Source organism: Solea senegalensis, unplaced genomic scaffold (assembly GCF_019176455.1).
Source record: "Solea senegalensis isolate Sse05_10M unplaced genomic scaffold, IFAPA_SoseM_1 scf7180000016112, whole genome shotgun sequence".
Taxonomy (NCBI): domain Eukaryota; kingdom Metazoa; phylum Chordata; class Actinopteri; order Pleuronectiformes; family Soleidae; genus Solea; species Solea senegalensis.
Genome location: NW_025321596.1, coordinates 11,726 through 35,758, shown reverse-complemented (window position 1 = coordinate 35,758; position 24,033 = coordinate 11,726). Strand labels below are relative to the sequence as shown.

The 24,033-nt window shown below is 43.6% G+C and overlaps 2 protein-coding genes across 13 annotated transcripts; one reads left to right on the top strand and one right to left on the bottom strand.

Annotated features, from left to right (window-relative positions):
• Window positions 1-2,203: 2,203 nt before the first annotated feature.
• aftpha (aftiphilin a) lies at window positions 2,204-11,185 on the bottom strand. 4 transcript variants are annotated; one of them, XM_044018006.1, is made up of 10 exons: window positions 10,817-11,185; window positions 8,206-9,676; window positions 7,619-7,785; window positions 7,418-7,544; window positions 7,272-7,328; window positions 6,051-6,173; window positions 5,903-5,966; window positions 5,531-5,599; window positions 3,187-3,310; window positions 2,204-3,107 (listed from the first exon to the last, which is right to left on the bottom strand). In XM_044018006.1, the coding sequence occupies exons 2-10, from the start codon at window positions 9,640-9,642 to the stop codon at window positions 2,966-2,968; spliced, it is 2,310 nt and encodes a 769-aa protein (XP_043873941.1). In that variant the 5' UTR covers window positions 9,643-9,676; window positions 10,817-11,185; the 3' UTR covers window positions 2,204-2,965. The 4 variants fall into 4 exon arrangements, with proteins under 4 accessions (XP_043873941.1, XP_043873942.1, XP_043873943.1 ...); XM_044018007.1 differs by having other exon boundaries at window positions 5,903-5,963; XM_044018008.1 differs by lacking the exon at window positions 5,531-5,599 and having other exon boundaries at window positions 10,817-11,184.
• A 3,422-nt stretch (window positions 11,186-14,607) lies between these two features.
• LOC122762822 (sodium/calcium exchanger 1-like) lies at window positions 14,608-24,033 on the top strand. 9 transcript variants are annotated; one of them, XM_044017997.1, is made up of 12 exons: window positions 14,608-14,711; window positions 14,892-15,013; window positions 15,149-16,961; window positions 18,227-18,333; window positions 20,148-20,168; window positions 20,479-20,496; window positions 20,581-20,595; window positions 21,252-21,320; window positions 21,401-21,525; window positions 21,615-21,714; window positions 22,286-22,555; window positions 23,326-24,033. In XM_044017997.1, exons 3-12 carry the CDS (start codon window positions 15,166-15,168, stop codon window positions 23,700-23,702), a joined length of 2,898 nt encoding a protein of 965 aa, XP_043873932.1. In that variant the 5' UTR covers window positions 14,608-14,711; window positions 14,892-15,013; window positions 15,149-15,165; the 3' UTR covers window positions 23,703-24,033. The 9 variants fall into 9 exon arrangements, with proteins under 9 accessions (XP_043873932.1, XP_043873929.1, XP_043873928.1 ...); XM_044017994.1 differs by having other exon boundaries at window positions 18,194-18,333; XM_044017993.1 differs by having other exon boundaries at window positions 14,609-14,711; window positions 18,194-18,333; window positions 21,398-21,525.

Below are 24,033 nucleotides of genomic sequence, written 5' to 3'. Positions count from 1 at the left end.
GACGTGACCTTTGACCTAACTTATCAGTTCAGTGGACTTTGGCTTTGTGCAGAGGTCAGCACTGATAACAGTGAAGGAAACAATCAAACTATTATTTCAGGTAGAAAAACATTTAAACACTTGATAATAATAATTGTATAGATTGTAGATGTGTACAGTTTCTTCTTGGAGAATTTCACCAGTTTATTTATTTTTGCCACAGACTGAAAACATTTGTCAAATGTTCATGTTTTCAGCTCTTACAACATAGAAGATAGAACCTTTAGTTTGAACATGGGAGCAAAAGTATGTGAACAGATGGACTTAAAAAGGATTCAAATAATTAAAAGTTCATCTTCTTTGATAAAGCCTGCTGTGATGGTTTTCCAGACTTTCCCTGCTTTCCTCCTTCAGCCTCCTCAGGTTTAGCAGGTCAAAGTCATGCTCTATAGGGTTTGAGTGTCCAGTCTACAACCTTGACTGCACATCTCTGAGCCTGGTTCTGTCAGAGATTTCTTCCTGTTAAGAGGGAGTTTTTTCTCTCCACTGATGCCTAGTGTTTGCTCATTGTGTGAGCTGTGGGGTTCTCTGCTCTCCTTGATGTTGTCTATGTACAGAGACCTGAGATAATGTATGTTATGATTTGGCGCTATACAAATAAAATTGAATTGATTTGAATTGAATTGATGATGTTGATTATGATTTCAAAGGTTTTTGATGACCTCACAGGTTCTTTGATGATGTCACAGGTTCTTTGATGATGTCACAGGTTCTTTGATGATGTCACAGGTTTTTTGATGACGTCACAGATTCTTTGATCACATCACAGATTCGTTGATGACATCACAGGTTCTCTGATGACATCACAGGTTCTTTAAGGATGTCACAGTTTCTTTGATGACGTCACAGGTTATTTGATGACGTTACAGGTTCTATGATGACGTCACAGGTTCTATGATGATGTCACAGTTCTTTGATGACCTCACAGGTTCTTTGATGATGTCACAGGTTATTTGATGATGTCACAGTTCTTTGATGATATCACAGATTCTTTGATGACGTCACAGGTTCTATGATGACGTCACAGGTTCTATGATGATGTCACAGTTCTTTGATGATGCCACAGGTTCTTTGATAATGCCACAGGTTATTTGATGATGTCACAGGTTCTTTGATGACGTCACAGGTTCTATGATGACGTCACAGGTCTTTGATGACGCCACAGGTTATTTGATGACGTCACAGGTTCTCTGATGATGTCACAGGTTCTTTGATGATGTCACAGTTCTTTGATGATGCCACACGTTCTTTGATGATGCCACTGGTTCTTTGATGATGTCACAGATTCTTTGATCACATCACAGATTCTTTGATGACATCACAGGTTCTTTGATGACGTCACAGGTTCTTTAAGGATGTCAGTTTCTTTGATGACTTCGCAGGTTATTTAATGGCGTCACAGGTTATTTGATGACGTTACAGGTTCTTTAAGGATGTCACAGGTTATTTGATGACATCACAGGTTCATGTAAGTGACCCTGGTTCTATGATGATGTCACAGGTTCTCTGATGATGTCACATGTTCTTTGATGAGGTCACAGGTTCTATGATGATGTCACAGTTCTGAGAACCTGTGACATCATCAAATGACCTGTGGCATCAACGAACATGTGGCATCATCAAAGACCTGTGACATCATCAAAGAACCAGTGACGTCATCATATAACCTGTGACGTCATCAAAGAACCTTTGGCATCATCGAAGAACATGTGGCATTATCAAAGAACCTGTGGCATCATCAAAGAATATGTGGCATTATCAAAGAACCTGTGACATCATCAAAGAACATGTGGCATTATCAAAGAACCTGTGGCATCATCAAAGAACTGTGACATCATCATAGAACCTGTGACCTCATCAATGAACATGTGACATCATCAGAGAACCTGTGACATCATCATAGAAGCAGGGTCACTTACATGAACCTGTGACATCATCATAGAACCAGGGTCACTCACATGAACCTGTGACATCATCATAGAACCAGGGTCACTCATATTAACCTGTGTCATCATCATAGAACCAGGGTCACTCACATTAATCTGTTGATTGCAAATATTCATAAAAGTTTTAAGATTTGACAAACAAAGAGATTTGATAATGGCTGGTAATAACATCAAGGGTCGAATGCACTTCCTGTTGAGATCAAAGACAAACAAGTGACTTTTGTTTTAAATTAGTTTAATTTCTCTCGTCACTAAAAGTCAAAGATGACACTGAGCGTGAACAGAACCAGTGCACGCACGCCGGCCCAGGCCTGACGCATGACTCAGCGTTTCCATAGGAACATGATCCACAGTCAACTGTGATTACATCCATTACATCTTTACAGTGTGCAAATCGTCGTCATGGAGACGGACCGACAGTAGTAATGAGTCGACGCGTGATTGGTCCCTTCATTTCCTTGTGATGCATCAGCCCAGTTTTCAAAGTTTCAGTGGTTTTTTTTTCATCAAAAACATCCCATTTTTACCCCAACACACACACACAACGAGTCATAGCTCCGCCCACAAGACGTCTGCTCCAGTTTTCCAGAATGAAGGGGATCGCAAGGGGGCGGGTCTAAAAAGCTTCACCGACAGACAGAGCATGAAATCAAAGGTAAAAACAGCTGACTCAGCAGGCAGTGTGGTCTCAGTCATAAATATATAGATATGTTTACAAACTTATTTAGATTTCCTTCACACATAAAATCATTCACAAGCTAAAATACAAAGGTTTTATCCCTGATTATGTACATCACCACCTTCTTTAACACTTCCTGTCAGCTGATCAGGAGGCCGGGAATCAACAGAGCCCCTCCTCCAATCATAAATGCTTTGCTTCACTTTGAAAAGTCAGGAAAAAAAATTTAAAAAATTGATGAGAGGGAGGAACATTATGAAAGGGATTGAATATGTGGGCGGAGTCAGAGGGAAGCCAGATGTCAGTCCGTCGTGTTCCGAGAGTTGAGCGGCAACAGCGTGGCGGGAAACATCAGAACCTTGGCCTGCATGAAGGAAAGGTCGGGTAGAGCCGCGATGACCTTTGACGCCTCCTCACTCAGATTCTCGTCTTTCCTCGGCTTCCTGTGAAGAAAGATACATGACCTTTAACCTTTAACGCCCTTTTATGGAGGACGTGAGATGACAGGGTTACTCGTGTGACCTGGTGGAAGTGCTGGTCTTCTCCATGGTCAACATGAGGCGAGCAAAGGCGTCGGCCACACGGCTGCTGGACGTTCCCGAGTCCAGTTTAGACGTGGTCAGCTCGTAGAGTTCAGGGTCCACGCCTGGAAAAAAGTATCACATGCACATGTTCTAGTGTTTCACTCACACACACAGACACGTTCTAGTGTTTCACATAGACACACGTTCTAGTGTTTCACTCACACACACAGACACGTTCTAGTGTTTCACACAGACACGTTCTAGTGTTTCACATAGACACATGTTCTAGTGTTTCACACACACACATTCTAGTGCTTCACACAGAAACAATCAAGTGTTTCACACTGACACGCTTTTGAATGTTTCACATAGACACATGTTCTAGTGTTTCTCACTCACACAGACACATTTTAGTGTTACACACTCACACAGACACGTTCTAGTGTTTCACAGTCACACAGACGCATACACAGACGCATACACAGACACAGACACAGACACAGACACAGACACAGACACACACGCACGCACGCACGCACATGTGTTTCACACACACACACACACGTTCTAGTGTTTCATACAGACACGTTCTAGAGTCAATTCTACATGAGCGTACAGGCACACACTGTGTAGTGTTTGTGAAAATCAAATAGTGAGGGGTCAGTCATGCCATGCCACATGCGAACGCAGCGGACGCCTGTGCACACACTTGTCTCAATGTACAAATAATTATTTACTATAAGATGACGACTTTTGAGTTAAACAGCTGCTTCGCTTCACAATTCAAGCAGTCCATCTCAGACCTCAGTTTTAATGCATGACGTGTTGGGCTTTTGCTCATGTGGACACAGAACGCAGCTCAGTTGTGAGGTGCACAATGACGTTTCTCTGTGTCATCAACACATTTTGTTTTTTATGAAGAACTGAGGAAGGTCGAGGATATTACAAAACACTGCCACTGGTCATCTGCATTTGTTTTGCCCTGTTAGACAGTGAGTGATGTGTTGTCACTTGCATTTGCGTTTTCCCCGTTGCACCACCAGCCGCACGCCCTGCTGATGCTTTGGTGCACCGGCTCTTTGGTTTCTGTTCCTGATTTTATTTTAAATTATTTTGTGATATACAACAAAATGTATGATCACATCACAAGTTTAGTATTACATATGTATGTGTATATATGTGTATATATATATGTGTGTATGTATATATATATATATATATATATATATATATATATATATATATATATATATATATATATACATATACACACATATATATATATACACACACACACATATATATACATATATATGACATATGTATGATATATGTGCATGTGTGACTGGAATAGCCTAAACTGTCACATCGGTCTCTCTTGGTAATACATGGACGTGAAGCGAAGCAGCTGTTAAACTCAAAATTCGTCCTCGTAAATTAAATAATTATTTGTATTATTGAGACGTGCATGTGCACAGGTGTCCACTGCGTTCGCACGTGGCATGACACTTATCACTCTTCATTATTTGGTGTACTCGCAATACGCATGCCTGTAGACACATGTATCGCTCACATGTTTTTCAGTCTTTATGCAGACATAGGCGACGCGGTTAAGGCGTTTTAGTATAGTGTGCTGGCATAAAATGCCCCTAATACACGTTCTAGCATTTCACACACAAATTCTAGCATTTCACACACTCACACACACACTTTAGTGTTTCACATACACAGCAGCAGCAGAAGAAGAAGCAGCAGCTGAAGAAGAAGCAGCAGCAGCAGGAGGAGTTTCTGCTGCTGCCTGTGACATCATAGAAACTGTGACCTTTCTCTGCTGCTGCACAGAAAGGTTCAGGACATTTGTCTTAATAACTCAACGAAACACCTTTGTTCTTTGTGTTCTAGTGTTCTTAGTTTTCTAAGTGTTCTTAGTGTTCTGACTGATTCACTTTAAATGTAGGTCTTAAAATATATTTAACATAAGCAAGTGAAAATGACAGGATTTAACATGACAGAAATCACTGAAAACACACACACACACATCCCCCAAAGAAAGAGCTGAGACAGTGTGCGTCCCATCCAAGCAACAACGGTGACGTAAACGTGTCCTCCCTGAATGGGTCAGGGTCAGGGTAACCTTGACCCTGTGTCTGTGACGCAGATCACAGACACAGGGTCAAGGCTAACAACATCACTGTTGTATTTATATGTTAATCCAGTTTGCGCTACAGGAAACTTTCAAATTGATCTACTATCAGCATTACAGTGATGCAGGAAGTATGGCGTCCTATAAACACATAGTGACAAAAAGAGGATGATGAAAGTGATGAAGTGATGAAGGTCACCTGGCAGACTGGTGCAGCAGCTCAACTCATCATCAGGACCAAAGAAATCCAGGTTTAAGAGAGAAGAGCCTGCAGAACCGGGCGAGCGAGGTTAACACAGAGAGAGAGAGAGAGAGAGAGAGAGAGAGAGAGACGGCGGGTCAGTGACGACAGCTCGGAAATGTGAGTCAGGGTCAAAGGTCGTTCAGCAACGGCATAAGTATTATGAGTCAGCTGACTGACACAGAGGGGGAGGAGTCAAAGTCATTCATGACTCATCAAAAACAGCTCACACCTCAATCACGATTTGACAGAAATTTTCAGTCACTCTGATTCAGATGTAAAACTGAGGTTAGAGGTCATCTCAGGACAGATGAGGTCATCACCACCTACCATCCAGAGGGTTGATGAGTCCACTGCTGCTCCAGTCAAACTGGACCGGAGGGAGCGCCTCCTGCTGGAGGAGAGAGGGAGGAGACTGATGATGTCATCATCATCAGTGGGACACAAAGAGGGATAGAGCTGAGCGACGGACCAATACCTGGGCGGAGTCAGAGGAACAGGAAGTTTGGTCTGCAGCAGCCGGTGGCGCCTGAGCGATGGCGGCGATCATCTCAGCAGCAGAGACGGGTTTAAGCGGTTCTTTGGTTGGTTCCAGCATTCCCTTAAAACAATAACATACATCACATGATCAATAACATGATGTAATGATAATATGCTCAGTGTCGAGTTGAACCTTTGGCTTTGATGAAATTGGTGTTGTTTGTTGAATGTTTTATAAGTAAAATAAATTAGAGATGCAAATAAAAACTGTTGACCGAAACAAATTATTATGTCAATTCTGTGCCATTGTTTTTTTTAACTTAATGTTGTTGTTATGGCTGGGACTGAGTGTACGTCCCTCACTAAAGTCAAGGTTCTGCAATTATAGAGATTATATTATATATATAGATTAATATTTATGCTTCAAAGAATAAATCAATTAAGAATCTATGAAAATATTTAGGAGGATCTCATTGAACATATCAGAGAACGAGGGTGTGTGCTCCTCATCTGCTGCGCACGTGCATACACACACACGCACACACCAACCTGTGCCACACACACACACACACATCAACCTGTGCCACACGCGCGCACACCAACCTGTGCCACACGCGCACACCAATGCCACACGCACACCAACCACACTATGCAAGACACACATCAACCCACACACACACACCTTACCCTCACCTGATTTACACACACACACACACACACACACACACACACACACGTTGGAGTTCAGTCACAATGAAGTGCAGAGGATCTGAGTGAAGGTTGCAGGGAGTTCATAATCTCTGTGTAAGTAGTCAAGTTTTACTTTTGTGCAAAGAGACTTTCCAGCATTTAATAGTTGCTGTTCTCACATCTTGTTGGAGCCGTTTTATTGGTGTTTAAACTGATCTTGGACAGACTCAGGAATAGTCAAACGCGTGCTGGCATCATCACAACACCCTATTTCGGTCATTTTGTTTTGGTGTTAAAGTCTTTCGTCTGAAAACCAATTTTTTTTTGGCAATTTTCAGCCGATATGTTTTGGTGGCCGGATTTTCGGTGCATTGCTAAACTCAATCAATCAGTCAATCAACAACGTGTACAACTGGATGATTAATCTATTATGAAAATGATTTGTGACATCATCTGCTTCTCTCAGCTCATTGGTTGTGCAGTTACCAGGCAACAGTCAGAGAGAGGGGGGCGGAGTCAGGCCACTCACCAGGCTGGCCGCGTACATGGGCACGATGACCGGCTGCTTCTTCTGACCTGTGAACAGCTGACACATCCACACGCCCAACATTAATGTACTGGTTAAAGAGGACAGAGCTTCACCTTTGACCTTTGTCGACGAGCGGCATCACTTACGATGTTCCTGGTGTCGATGCCGAGGCAGCAGAGCAGAGTTTTGTTACAATAAGACCCGCCCCACTGATATCGCAGACCCAGCGCCTCGTTCACGTCCTGCAGCTGCGTCCACACGCCGGGAACACACCTGTTACCACGGAAACCATCAGTCACTCGTCATCTACACACATTCAACATCATGGCGCGCCGTGATAACGTCACCTGTCACGTGACAAGCTTGTCCCCTCCTCGCTTCCAGAAGGCGTTGCATCCTCTCGAGGCTCCAGCAGGTTCTTGAGTGACACCACGTCACCGTCCACTGAGGCGGCGGCGGCGTTCAGAGGAAAACTGCTCTCAAACACTTTCTGCAGGCGAATCAACAGCGACACCTGCAGACACAACAGTGACCATTTACCGTTGCTATAGTTACATTTTTGTTTACTTCAATTTATGACGTCTGGTTTTAGGATTCATGGCCTTTAGTCATGTGACACTTCAAAAAACAAGCTCAAGAAAAGTTTACATTTCTGTTTATCTACACTAGAACACACCCACACAGATTTCAAAATAAAAGTCTGTTTCTGTTGCTTATCCACACTAGCACACACCCACAGATTTCAAAATAAAGGTCTGTTACTGTTGTTTATCCACACTAGAACACACCCAGACAGATTTCAAAATAAAAGCCTGTTGCTGTTGTTTATCCATCCTAGAATACACCCACAAAGATTTCAAAATAAAAGTCTGTTTCTATAGTTTATCCACTCTTTTTTGTCACGTGTCTTTCACGTGTAAATTCGGGCTCTTACCGTGTGCACGTCTGTCCTGCAGGTTTCATGGTTTCCTGCTGGAGCTTCACTTTCATGCCACTCCTCCTCCTCCTCCTCCTCCTCGTCTCGTCTCTCTGCAGAGGGAGCAGCGCTCTGCTCCGTGCTGAACTCTGCCCACGACTCACCCTCCTCCACCTGATGCTGCTCCTCAAAGGCACTCCACCCTGTGTCTTCTTCCTCAGTGCACTCCACAGCTGAGCTGAAGTTCCCAAAACTGTCACTGGCGGGGAATTCTGTAAACTTTCCGCCATCCTGTGCCTCACCTCCCCTGCTGAGGAATTTGGGGGAGTTGAAGTCACCAAATTCATCTGCGAAGCCCTGACCTCCAAAGGAGCCAGCATCTCCAAAGTCGCCAAAGTCCTCCTCCTCGTCATCTTCTGCTAGCTGGCTGTGGTCGGCGGGCGTGGAGGGCTCGCCTTGAAGTGGCGGGGAGGGTGCCGAGCCGGTGGTGCTGATGTCACCATACTCCTCCAGAGCATCTGTCGAGAGTGGACGCCCGAAAGAAGTCTCCGTTTCCGTCTCCGTCTCGTTCCCAGAGCCCTTCTCGTCAGACTGCCCCGCCTCACTGTCTGCAGTTGCGTCAGGTGACAGGTCATCTTCGTCCCAGTTCGGTGCGTCCGCCCCGTTGAGCACGACGGAATCATTAGTGCAAAGTGGCTCCGAGGTGACAGCGTGTTCCTGTGCAACAGCTACATCCCTTTGAGAGTCAGCATCTGTGCTGCAGGAACCAGGTCCAGTGCTGTTTGTGTCCCTGACAGCATCCTCTAAGGACGGTACATGCTCTGCAGTCCACTCAGCCCCTGGGGGAGCGTCCGTGTCCATGTCCTTGCTCGTTGTCTGGCTGCAACATCCTTCAATGTCCGAAAAAGAAGCAAAATCTGCAAACTCGTCTACTAGGGAGGATACAGGGACAGCGGACATGTCCTCAGCAGACTGTCCTTCTACATGGTAGTGGACAGAATTCTGTGAGGAGGGACTTCCCTGAACGTCAAACCCGTTTGTTAGCACTGCTGCACTTTCGCCATTACAGTCAGCGAGCTCGCCACCAGTCGAGTCACTGGCTGAAAAGTTGGGCAAGTTGGCGGTGGCCTTTTTCATTTCAGTTCTTTCTGAGGGACTGCCACTCTGATGGTTTACTGGAATGACGCCATTGGCCCTGGAGTGTTCATTATGGCGACTGTGGGCGCCGTTTACTGGCATCTGCCCTCTGCTGCTGGTGAGGAGCTCAGGTGGGGAGGTGGCGTTCAAAGCTTGTGTCTGGTTGTAAGTGGTAAGTGTGTCAAACTCTGTGAAGCTGATGCTGCCGGGGACTCCAGAGAAAGTGCCAAAGTCTCCAAACATTTCATCCTCTTCCTCACCCCCGTCCTCCAATGGTGGCGGTGAGGATGAGTACATGCGGATCACATCTGGCTCCATGACTGTGAAAATCAACAAACCCTCCTGGCTACACCTGTAACAAGGAGAGAAGACAGAAACAGATCTGATAGGATTAGAAAAACATGTGGTGAAACACCCGAAAGCCCCGCGCCAGTAACATGATGCCGCAGATACGATTAGTTAGCAGCGACAAGTTTTAAGGTCATGGGAGACCCCCTGAGTCTCCTGAGGGTCAGTCAGTCTGAGGGTCGCTGAGGGTCAGTCAGTCTAAAGGGGACTTCCTGTTTTGTCATGTGACTCATGTAGAACTTTGCCAGTGATTTGTCATCTTCACACAAAGCTGTGAAAGCTGTGTTCAGCTGCAGGTGAGCACTGTACTGTACTTTATTTCTAAAAATCAAAGCATTAAAAGCCGACACAAGAGCAAATCCATGAAACATAAATCAAAGCATGAAAACACCAAATAAAAACACTGTCACCACACGACTGGGTATTAAAAGCCATTCCGAATAAATGTTTAAGTTTAAAAAAAAAGGCCCTGGTCACAGGTCAGTGACAAATAAAAACTCAGAAAGCTCAGAAAAGAAAAAGAAAACATTTCAGAACAGAAGTCTTGGAACAATGCAGCGCCCTCGTGTGGCACTTGATGATTCACGATCATAAGCATATAAAACCGTCGCCAGAATCATTTGCTCTGATGACGTCATCTGTATTTACCTGGTCACTCAGGTGTTTACACTTGACTCCGCCCAGAGGCAGCGTCACAGACGTCACTGTTTGCTTTGGCCCCCGTCACACTTCAACCCCCCACCCCATGCTAATGAAGATAACTGTGTTTGTATCAAGTTACTACTAAAACGACGTGTTGGTAACGAGTGTGACATGACGTGACGCGAGAAGAGTGACGTACCGCGAGAAAAGTAAACTACGATGCCGACACACTTGTTTAACACGAGCTAACTCCGACTAGCTTCTTCAACCTGTGGAGAGTGTTAGCTGCTAACTTCACTTAGCTTAGCCTGCTCCGACTGTAGAGAGTGTTAGCTGCTAACGTGTCCACAGATGAGAAACAACACTGAGACACTTCAGGGAGAGGGAGTAGTCAGCAGCTAACGGCTAACTGCGTAGCTAGCCTCCACTGACAGCCAGCTTTAGCTTTAGCTTCAGCTGTGACAGCTGCTGTTCCGTCATCGACACCAACAGTCCGACTCACCATCAGAGCGGCTCCGCGCTGCTCCATGACCCGCAGAGCCCCGCAGGGACCCGCACAGACTCGCTGCTGTCCGCGGTGCTCAAAGGACAAAGTGAGTGACGGTTCGAGCTGAAGCTGCTGAAGCTGCTGCTGCTGCTTTTGCTCAACCTCAGTCACCCAGCATGCACCACGGCAAGAGGAAGAGGAGCGGCTTTACGTCTGAGATTAAAAATATCTGAACAAATATAAAAGAATCGAAATCACAATAAAGTTTGAAAAATATTGGTAAAATAAACAAAGTAAATCATGGTTTTCTCCAGAGTTCAGAGCTGAGACCAAGGCCGTTTCTAACCCGAGGATACACTTAGGAATACAGTACACTGAAGTACACTGAAGTACGACCATAGCTACTTCATGGTTCTACTGTTTGAATGGTGGGTGGTGTCAAGCGCTTAAGCCTTATTACCGCCACCTACAGAGTGTTGACATGTAAAATACTTTTAATAAAGGTATATATATTGTTCTTATTTTCACATTTTAAATGTTAACTTCATTTATTTTTATTAAAATAGATATAATACAGCAATGTAGAGTAGCACTGTACCATATACATATTATATTTAAATACATATACAATGTAACAACAGAACAATGTAATATAAATCTAAAATTCATAGTTGAAATAAATAAAATAATAAATAAATCACCTCAGACAACGTCGCTGCCAAACTATAAATACGTCATTTCTTAATACACACACCACATGTTTGAATTCTAAATGACCTCAAATGATCTTAAAACTGCGTTCCCGGACACAGAAAAATATTTATTTCATGTTTATGTTTGTATTCTCTGCTGGGATGTTCTGGCCAAATGCATTCTGGGATACATGGCTTTCCCAAGTACGCTCAAGTCACCACCCGATGCATGCTGGGTAGAACGGGCAGGGCCAGAACACTTATGAGAACTGTACTCGCTGCTCGCGTACTTTAGAATTGGAACAGAACTTGGACTGAGAACTTGGACGTTTCACAAATACGGACATATATTGAGATAGGGATATTGAGAAAGGGCCTATGTTCACTGTCCTCAACCTGGAAGTCATGTGATCACGTATGTTCACCTGGAAGTCATGTGATCAAATCATGTTCACCTGATCAAACACAGATAATAAGATCATGTTTTCGCAGCAGCGCCATCTTGTGTTTCAGATTAAAGTCAGTGTCAGGATAAATATTGTGATATAGTTATAAGAGTTGTAAATGTACACAGTACACGAGTATCCCTATAGTACAGCCACGTGTAAAAAAAACACTGAACGTTTCTTGTAAATTCTGTTCTATTTCCTGCTGCCAAGAGGTGGCATTATAACTGTGATTCAGGACTGTAGTCATCATCATTTACAGTTGAGAACAACTATGATCAGATTACAGTCAGTTTCTGAGGACAGATTCTTATAGATCTGTCAGAGACACACTGTGAGCAGGGGGGTATTCCATCAAGCAGGCTAAAGGCAAAGCCAAGCTTAAATGGCCAAGTCTGGCTAGTATGAGTGAGAGTTCGGTTCCATCAAAGAGGCTGAGATTAGCCCCAACTCAGTAACCATGGAAACTATGACTCTGGCTAAGCCTCAACCATGGCTAAGCCATAACTGTGGCTCAGGTTTCTGTTCCATCAATCTGAGCTTCAACCCTGTTCCACCAAGGTGGCTAATGTGAATGCCAGCCAAGTAACTATGGTAACTTATGCTGCCGGGCAAACCTGGTCTGTAGCAGGCTAAAAGTGAAGCTTAGCACCATCTATGATCAAAGAATGTCCAATAGACAGAAACAGAGACACACAACTGTCATGGAATGATAAAATAATATGTAAAACATAAACTATATAATAAAATGTATTAAAGAAATTATTTATACTAATAATTATATATTATCTATAAGTACATTAAAGAACATTTTCACCAAAATAAAATATAATAAAAAATAAGATACAAATAAATAAAAAATTAAACTAATTAGCAAAAAAATATAAAAGGAAATTTAAAGAGATCATTACATCATTCTTTTGATGTAACAAGGGTTAGGGCCTCCGATTGATAGGAGATAGATGATTGATTTGCTGTCACCTGCATTCACTTACTGTAATAGGGGTCCTCGTCTCCACTGAATTGCTTGATAAAATTAAAAATTATTCTAGATAAATAATAACTTTTTTTACAATCAATAGATCTGTCATATGATTATTTCCTATAGAATGATAACCAAGATTGCATTTCTTCATGTAATAATCTACCATCAATTGTATGATAAATGTGATGAGTCATGTAAAATACTTTGATTAAATGTAGCCTATTATTATTTTAAAAAATGTAAATGTAAATGTAGGATTTAAAGTGCTTCAAAGTGATTCAAAGTGCTTTACATAAAATAAGATGAAAATACAACAATTCAACATATAGCATCTGGGACAAAATACAGAAGTAGCACAAATACAGCATGTACAAATGACAGGCTTAAATGAAAAGTATATAAATTCTGTACAATTGGCCATGCAGGAAATAAATGAAAGCTATCCCATCGATAAATGTGATGAATATCACGTTCTAACATTACTACTAGGGCTGCCAAATGATAAAATATGGAGAATTTCACATACATTGCAGTGAAAAAATAATGCTATTTTAATTATGTTCATATGAATGTTACTTATTAGGGCTGTCTTTTTGTTCTTTGGGGATTTTCCTTTTAATTTTAGGGGTTTGTTGCATTAATAGGTCCACATAATTGATTAGTTTAAAACAAAAACCATCAAGAAATCAATTGGTAGATTATTGTCTACATATATTTTGTCCCTTTGATGGGGGATTTATATAACATGATGATACTGAAATTTTCTTTGTCACTTTTACATTACATTACATGTCATTTACCAGACGCTTTTGTCCAAAGCAATTTACAATACAATCCCTCGCTTTATTGATTGCCGCGGTATTGCCCTTCTTTGGGATTATGTGGCTGTAATCGTCATATACCTCCTTGAGGAGGGTTTGCTCCGCTGCGGAGAACATCTCTGCACGCTCTTTTCCCTTGCTTTTCGGCATTTTTCAGTTTCCGCGCTCGACTAGAATGGGCTTTTTATTTTCCCTGTGGCCGTGCACAAGTTGAGGCTTAACAGGTGAGGCTTGACTAAGCGTCAGGTGGAGCCAGCTGATTTCACTTGATGGGACGACTTGGAGCTAGATTGGGAAGTGGAGCTTAGTCAAGCTTCAAGCTTACACCGAAGTCTGCCAATTCGTAGCCACGTTGATGGAATACCCCCCAGATCGTTGTTGTTATTGTTGTTGTTGATGATATGTCAGTGCACAGAGAGGGAGGTTCCATTACGGGGGAATGACATGGCAACAACTGACAAATATAACAAACAACTGACCGAATATAGTCATAATTTCTCGCCTCAGAAAAAGAAACACATGAAACAAATGACCTTAAAAATGGACGCTGGATTCAAAATGTCCCACTTCCTGTTGGGAATTGGTTGAGGCAAAAACAATTAATACAATAAAAATGATCAGCAGGTGTCAAAGGTCACACTGTACAAATAAATGTCATGGGGGGGAGGGGTCACTTATCCCAGCATTCCATTCTGCAGTTCCATTCAGCTGTTATCTCGTCCACATGTCGGCGGGACAAGGAGCTGCTGGACAGCACCAGGTCCTCAGGTCCTTGTATGGACATGAGACAGAGAGAGGGACGACATGCTGCTGCTGCCACCTTCAGAACAATGTGTGTTTCTGTTAAATTTAGAGCAGTTATCAGACACAGCTCTCCTCTTCCTCCTCCACCTCCTCTTCCTCCTGTAAGACGAGCTTCAGCTCAGACACGAGCTTCACTCTTCACAGATTCCAGCTGTGGAGCAGGTGAGTGACGCTGAGGAAACCTCAACATCAATCTCTTTTTCTGTGGCACGTTGTTATTTTTCTTGTGAGAAGAAGAAAAAACTTTCATCTGAGATTCATCAGCTGCACAAAATCAAATCCTGTTTATGTTAATATTCCAGCACATGCGCTAACCAATCAAATCCTGTTTATGTGTTTAAGCTCAAACAGTTCTCTGTCCAGACACAGAGAAGGATCTGCTTCTCGTCTTCACAAGTCTTCAAGTGGAGGCTTCAAGGTTGAGGAAAGCATTTTAATCCATTACTGAAACTGAGACAGTGAAGGTGAGTTTCTGTGATGATGATGATAATGAGGAGGATGAAGGTTTTATTCAGCCAGTCACTGCTTTGATCTAACCTGTGACCGTTCTCTTTGTCGTTACCATGACAGCGTGACTGATGTGTCTCTGTTTCCTGCAGGTGTGAGTGAAGACACCATGATCCAAGCCAGGACCTCGACCTGTCAGCTGCTTCTCTTTGTGACCATCATCTGGATAGAGGTCCAGAATCCTGTGGCAGCAGGAGGGTCTGAGGTGACCTTGAGGTCCAACAGCACCGTCAGCAACCACACAAAATGCGGTGGCAGCACTGAATGCAAAGAGGGCGTGATTCTACGGGTGTGGAAGCCAGACAACCCAGCATTCCCTGACCGTCTCGCCAGAGCCAGTATTTATTTTGTTGGGTTGGTGTACATGTTTGTAGGCGTGTCCATCATTGCTGACCGCTTCATGGCGTCCATTGAGGTCATCACCTCCCAAGAAAGGCAGATCACCATCAAGAAACCAAATGGTGAGAAGATCACTACAACGGTACGTATCTGGAATGAGACTGTGTCCAACCTGACCCTGATGGCACTCGGTTCCTCTGCCCCAGAAATTCTCCTGTCAGTGGTGGAGGTCTGTGGTCACAACTTTGAGGCTGGTGAACTGGGCCCCAACACCATTGTAGGAAGTGCTGCTTTTAACATGTTTGTCATCATTGGTCTTTGTGTGTCCGTCATTCCTGAAGGACAGACTAGAAAGGTGAAGCACCTGCGTGTATTCTTCGTCACCGCTGCCTGGAGCATCTTTGCGTACACTTGGCTTTACATAATCCTCGCTGTCTCCTCCCCAGGTGTTGTTGAAATATGGGAGGGGCTACTCACTCTCTCCTTCTTTCCAATCTGCGTTGTCTTTGCTTATGTCGCCGACCGCAGACTTCTCTTTTACAAGTACATGTACAAACGTTACAGAGCAGGAAGACGAAGGGGAATGATCATCGAAACCGAGGGAGAACCAGAGCTCCCCCAGAAGGTCGACTTGGAGATGGATGGCAAAATTCTCAGCTCCTGCAGAGAGGTATTTGTGGACAGTCAGGTGGGACTTGATGTGAAGGATCTGGATGAGGAGGAGGCTCGCAGAGAGGTTTCCAGGATCCTGAAGGAGCTGAAGCTTAAACATCCAGAAAAGGAGCTGGAGCAGCTGATGGAGCTTGCCAATTATCAGGTTTTATCCCAGCAACAAAAGAGTCGTGCATTCTACCGCTGCCAGGCAACCAGGATCATGACTGGAGCAGGCAACATCCTGAAGAAGCACAACTCTGACCAGGCCAAGAGAGATGCTCAGCACGAATTCTCCTCTGAGGTTTCAGTGAACGACTTCTCCTCCAAGGTTTTCTTTGACCCGGGTACATACCAATGTTTAGAGAACTGTGGCAGTGTGGCGCTGAATGTTGTGCGTCGTGGTGGAGACCTAACAAAGACAGTCTTAGTGGACTACCGGACGGAGGACAGCACTGCCAACGCTGGCTCAGACTATCGGTTCACTGAGGGAACTGTCATGTTCCAGCCGGGTGAGACTGAAAAAGAAATACGTGTTGATATCATTGATGATGACATTTTTGAGGAAGACGAACATTTCCTGGTTCACCTCAGCAACGTGAGGGTCATATCAGGGAGTGCTGGCTCAGAAGGCCACGAGGACAACCCCGTGGACGCCCTTGCAGGGTTAGGTCTGCCGTGCACAGCCAGTGTCACCATCTATGATGATGACCATGCGGGGATCTTCACATTTGAGGAGCCGTTGGTGACTGTGAGCGAGAGTGTTGGAGTGATGGCGGTGAAGGTGGTTCGGGCCTCGGGAGCTCGGGGCGTGGTGGTGGTTCCATATAAAACTATGGAGGGGACAGCGAAAGGCGGCGGCGAGGACTTTGAAGACACATACGGAGTCCTAGAGTTTCAGAACGACGAGATCTTGTAAGTATAAATCTTCTGACGTTAAAAGTTTGATGTGATGAAATATGATCATCATCTGATGATCATCAGTTTCCTGCTCTCACTGCAGGGCATCATAGGTACTTGAGTTTTTGTTTTTTGTGTTCATTTCCATTTCCACATCATGGATCCAAACATCTGTGTCTCAACAGTTTGTTACATTCATAGTGTTGGTGTTATTTCTGTTGTAACTTACAGAAATAACATTTCTTGGTGTATTTGATGAAACATGAGTGTAAAGGAAACAATATAAGTAAAAAATATAAATCATGTGACTGAAGCAGTAGACACAGTAGGTGAGAGGAGCACCATGTGGACAGATGAGGAAACTACCAACACAAACAAAAGTCCACCATATATCAACACGTTTTATTTACTGTGTTGATAGTCACAGATTATCAACACCTGACCAATTGAATCAGGTGTGTTGAGCAGGATAACATCTAAAACATGCAGGTCCCTGAGGACCAGGATAAAGAATAACACTGTGTTAGTGAACTAACCCACAAATATCAGTTTTGCAGCAGTTAATGGGTAATACATATTAACCTGACTGTCTGAGTTTATCATTCATTAACAAGTGGATTCTTTGTCTGGGAATAGAGACTGATTCCTTCTATGGACATGTCTCTTGATCACCTGCACTGTCCCACTGAGAGGACAGACATGTCCTTAAATATGTCTTCAACATGTCCATGCTCTTGAGTTTTGGGCAGATAAACATCACACTGCTCTCGTCCTTATAAGGAGAGAAACGTTCAGGAGCCTGTAAATCGTCGCAGCATCAGCTCATAAAGCAGATGGGGTGGTCATAACTGGCCACTCCCACATTACAAAGTGAACAAAACCAATAAACAAACGCTGTATGTTGAACGACATGAAGCAGTGAAAGTGTGAATGTGTGTCACCGAAAATGTCCCGTCATTATACAAGGATAAATGAGAAAATATACAAATTAAACATACCAAAGACTACAAATACATCGAAAATACTTCGCATCAGCAGTGACGTCATCAATGACATCAGCAGTGACGTCATCAATGACATCAGCAGTGACGTCATCAAGGACATCAGTAATGACATCGGCAGTGACATCAGCAGCACAAAGTTAAATTTCAGGTCAGCTAGCAAAAGCTTAATTTTAGCCACTGTGATGCAACTCAATGACTGAACGAGGTTTAGGGGTGGGGCTTGTGTTGACCAATCACCTGCAGATGCTTCTTTTCTCCCTCTGTTCTTTCTTCCAGTAAAACTATTCTGATCAATATAATTGATGATGAAGAATATGAGAAAAACAAGAAGTTCTTCCTTGAGATTGGAGAACCTCAGCTGCTGGAGATGAGTGAGAGGAAAGGTGGGCGTGTCCTTCTGGAGCTCTAAACCCGCCCACATGACTAACAACCTTTAACCTTTGTTTACCTGAACTCACCTCAAGGCCTCATGGGAAAAACATTAGCAGTCAAATGTAAAGGAACCAGAGAAGCAAGTGTGACATCACTTCCTGTGGGGGCTGACATCACTTCCTGTGTTATCGTTAGATTCCTACAGTACTAACAGGGTCAATGGTCATCATTTCAGTTGAAGGAACATTCAGCAAAAATAGAAAAAAAGTTTGTAGGAAACACCAGAGTCAAATATCTGGTTCTGATTCTGATTGTGTGGTCGTGTCTGATCGTGTGGTCATGTCTGATTGGGTGGTCATGTCTAATCGTGTGGTCATGTCTGGATGTGTCCACTACAAAGATCTCCACTCCTCACCCACACATGACCATCGTCCATCATCAGTGTTCTGCAGAGCTTTTATTCAACATCCTTCATTATTTTATTAAGTGCTTTGAAGCAGAATGTTGTTTCACAGCCCTGATACAACCTGGTGCAACCTGGTAGAACATAGTAGCCTGGTAGTACATGGTAATGAGATGAGAAGAAACCTCAACCTAACCTACACGATGGACTGGAGGGTGCAGTAGCTTTCTAACTCCACAAGATGGCAGTGATGTAACACCATGAATCAGAGCCATGAAGGTATTTATGATCTGGTTCTCTGAAAACAGGAAGTGATGTCACAATGTGTAGATCAATTTGTGTTGTGGCACTAATGCATGACCCTTGACCTGTGACCTCTGACCCCCTCCCCTGTTGTTGTGTCTGGTGTCCACAGGAAGTTGATCAGTGTTAGAATTACTGACCACGAGAAGTACGATAAACACGTCAGCTTCTACATGGAGCTGCAGGAGCCCAGACGGACAGGTCCTGACCTTTGACCTTTCCTGCTCCCTGCCTCTGAGCTAGAACTCTGTTCACTCAATCATTCTTTTACCTCACTCACTCTCTCACTGGATCACTCTTTCACCTCACTCACTGACTCATTCACTCACTCACTCACTCACTCACTCACTCTCTCACTGGCTCACACACTCATTTCTCACTCTCACTCATTCATTCACTCACTCACTCACTCACTGGCTCTCTCACTAACTTACTCATTGCTCACTGTGTCACTCATTGGCTCAGTCTCACTCTCTCACTCACTCATTCATTCTCTCTCTCACTCATTCTCCCACTCACTCATTCACTCACTCATTGGCTCACTTTGTCACTCATTTACTCACTCACTAATTATTTCACTCACTCATTATTCACTCACTCATTATTCACTCACTCATTCATTCACTCATTATTTCACTCATTCTCTCACTCATTCACTCACACATTCATTCACTCATTTTTCACTCACGCATTCACTCCCTTATTCATTCACTCATTCTTTCACTCATTCTTTCACTCATTCACTCTCTCACTCATTCTTTCACTCACTCATTCATTCATTCACTCACTCAATCATTAATTCATTCACTCACTCATTCATTCACTTACTCAATCACTCATTCATTCACTCACTCACTCACTCATTCATTCACTTATTCACTCTCACTCATTCATTCACTCATTTACTCATTCATTCACTCACTCATTCAGCTGTTGAACTGAAGGTTCGTTTTTAAGGAGTGGCTGTGACTGGTTACCACTCTGAAGTGGGAATTGTAAGGGGTGGGGCTGATGGGGCGGGGCTTACGTTCATCGGGGTGTTGTGTTTACTTGTTATTTTTGTTTGGTTTATTTGTCGATTGTGACGGCTCTGTGTGTGTGTGTGTTTACTCTCTTTAGCCGTGTTACTTCAGGAAGTCGGTAAGTTCTCTTTCAAGACTTGTCTGTCTGTCTGCTCTTTCATGTCTCGTCTGTCTGCTCTTTCATGACTCATCTGTCTGTCTGCTCTTTCATGACTCTTCTGTCTGTCTGCTCTTCATGACTCGTCTGTCTGTCTGCTCTTCGTGACCCGTCTGTCTGTCTGCTCCTCGTCTGTCTGTCTGCTCTTTCATGATTCGTCTGTCTGTCTGCTTTTCATGACTCTTCTGTCTGTCTGTCTGCTCTTCATGACTCTTCTGTCTGTCTGCTCTTAATTACTCGACAGTTTTTAACTCTTCCATCTTTATTTCAGGTGGATTCACAAAAACAAGTATGTGATATTTCAAACGCAGTTTTTTTGAAATGCCTTGTTTCCTGCTGAAGTGACTTCCTGTGTCTTTGTTGTTGTTTATAGACAAACAGCTGTTTGGTGAGAAGACAATGATTATGTAATCATTTGTTTTCAAACTGTTTCAGCACTTTGAAAACAACGTGTGTGTGAGTGTGCATTTGTGTGAGTGTGTGTGTATGAGTGTGTTTGTGTGACTGCGTGTGAGTGTATGAGTGTTTGTTTACAAAAATATAAATTAATAATTATTTTCTTTTGGAAACAAAATAATGATTTCTCTTAAGTTTTATTTTCAAATGTTAATGATCTGCATTAGTGAGAACTTTACTGAGACAAATTATGATGATGGGATTATTGTGACATCACTAAATGACATCATTGTGATGACATTATGATGTCACAACTGATCAGTTCTCACTAATACAGATTAAAGAGAAATGATTCTTTTGTGAAGCCACGCCCCCTGAACTTACACACTCACAGGTACCACCCACTCACAAACTTTATGTTTTATGTTGTTCATGTTCACTCATTCGTCTGTTCACAATTTCATCTCTTCACTCATTCATCTGTTCACAACTTCATCTCTTCACTCATTCATCTGTTCACACCTGCATCCTTTCACTCATTCATCTGTTCACACCTGCATTCTTTCACTCATTCATCTGTTCACACCTTCATTCTTTCACACCTTCATTCTTTCACTCATTCATCTGTTCACTTGTTCACCTGTTCAGGTAGAGACATCTATAGGAAGGTTCAGGGAAGAGAATGCTCTGCCCACTCTGCCATTATCAACATCACAGGTAATCTTTGGTCACTCATCCATGCATGTGTTCACCTGCTCATGTGTTCATCTGTCAATCATACTCCTGCCCCTCAGAAGAGGGGAGCAAGGTGGGTGTGACAAAGAAGGAGGAGGAGGAGCGACGTATCGCTGAGCTGGGTCGACCCACGCTGGGTGAACACATGAAACTGGAGGTCGTAATTGAGGAGTCGTACGAGTTCAAGGTCACTGTTGCTATGGTTACAGCTGTGATCACACTGATGCATCCTCTGGGTGGCGTTGTTCTGACCTTTGTGACCTCGCTGTGTTGCAGAATATCGTGGACAAACTGATCAAAAAAACCAACCTGGCTCTGTTGATCGGGACAAACAGCTGGAGGGAGCAGTTTGTTAATGCCATCACCGTCAGCTCTGGTACGACCTCCACCTTTGACCTTTGACCTCGTACTGCTACACATTCTGTGCGAGAGGAAATCTGTAAAGTCTCAAAAGATCAGATTCTTCCAAATGTCCCGATGTTTGAGCATAACCTGTTACGTCACCATGAGCACATTAATGCTAACCCTGTCGCCATCACATGTCACCATGCATTAATGCTAACCATAACCCTGTCACCGCCACATTTTGTCATGAACGCATTAATGCTAACCCTAACCCTGACACCACCACATTTTACCATGAACACGATAATGCCATATTAGCATAGCATTAGCCCTAGGATATGTTAGCTTAGCAGTAGCCCTAGGATATGAGTTAGTTTAGCATTAGCCCCAGGATGGGGAGTTAACTTGTCATTAGCTACAGGTTAGGAGTAAGCTTAGCATTAGCCATATGAGAGGGGTAAGCTTAGCATTCAACGTAGGGTTAGCATGGCTCCAGGAGAGTTAGCTTAGCGTTGAGCTCATTGCTCTGGATGTTTTCATTTGTGGTCAAACATTTAGCCTTTATTCTGACCGTCTCACCTTCTGACCTTCCTCCATCTCAGGTGATGATGAAGATGACGATGGCAAGGACAAGCTTCCATCCTGTTTTGACTATGTCATGCACTTCATCACCATCTTCTGGAAGCTTCTGTTTGCCTTGGTCCCACCCACAGATGTGTGGAACGGGTGGGCGTGTTTTGTGGTGTCCATCTCTGTCATCGGGATCCTGACCGCCTTCATCGGGGACCTGGCATCACACTTCGGCTGCACCATTGGCCTCAAAGACTCGGTCACTGCTGTGGTGTTTGTGGCTCTGGGCACTTCAGTACCAGGTGAGTCTGACCTGAACGTGGCATGTGACTTCAATTCAAATCAATTCAATTTTATTTGTATAGCGCCAAATCATAACATACATTATCTCAGCTGCAACCTGCAACCTACTTATTTACTTTAGTAGGTCAGGGGACAGACACAGTCTATATGGGGTTTTTAATTGGTGACTGCTCAAAAAGAAGCACAGAGAAGTGTGTAAGACTGCAACTCTGTCTCCTGATCTCAGCTCTGGATTGTCATGGATTTCTAATAAACTTTGCTAAACTTCTAGATAAGAGAGCTGCTCTGGACGCCATCTCTCTTCATGAAGCTTCACCTGTGGAAAAGAATTAAAGAGCTAGTTCATGATTTGTGTCATGTAATCATCAGTGTAGACAGACTTTGTAAACCACTCACTCTCTCACACCAAAGTCTATAGAGAAAATCTGTGATTTTCGCTGGCGGGGACACAGGCGCTGCTGGTCCTCTGCTGCCTCATGTGGTCACTTTGTGTCACTGGGTTAAGTCTAAATTAAATATTTTAAAAGCCAAATTTTAAAAAATAAGACATTTGAACTTAGTGATGGAAGCAGCAGTGGATCAACAACTACTGTGTGTTGTGATGTTAAAATCATTGATTTATCTATGAGGTTTGGTGTGACGTAAAATCACTGATTTATTTATTTGGCTGTTATTCCTTGTGTTTCCACTGACAGCCTGCAAACTTTTCATCATTAAGCAGCGCTGTATCATCTGTGTATATATCACTCTTTGTGTCTCTCTCTCTCAGACACGTTTGCCAGTAAAGTTGCAGCTATCCAGGATCAATATGCTGATGCCTCCATTGGAAACGTGACAGGAAGTAATGCTGTCAACGTCTTCCTGGGTATCGGTGTGGCGTGGTCCATCGCCGCCATCTACCACTTCTTCAAAGGCCAGAAGTTCAGGGTGGACCCGGGAACGCTGGCCTTCTCCGTCACACTCTTCACCATCTTCGCCTTCATCTGCGTCGCCGTCCTCGTCTACCGGCGCCGGCCGGACATCGGTGGGGAGCTTGGTGGACCTCGTGTCCCCAAGATTCTGACCACCTGCTTGTTCTTCAGCCTGTGGCTGATGTACATCATCTTCTCCTCACTGGAAGCCAACTGCCACATCCAGGGCTTCTGAGCATACGGGTTTTAACGGGTTCTGACAGAAGTGATAAATAGTTCTGATGGACTTTTAAAGGCTCCAGTAGGTTCCATCAGATTCCTGAACAAGGACAAGGACAAGGAACTGTCACCTCATGATTCTCACAGGGTCTGATGGGTTTGTATAAACTGAGATGAAACTGACAACTTTTAATTTCTAACGCCCACTATAGCCTGGGTTCTGTTGGGTTTAGTTGTGTTCCCTTGGGTTTTGTTTGGTTCTGTTGGGTTCAGTTAGTTCTTTTGGGTTCTGTTGGTTCTGTTTATCTGCTTCCCTTTATTAAAACACATTTTTCCTGGACCGTCAA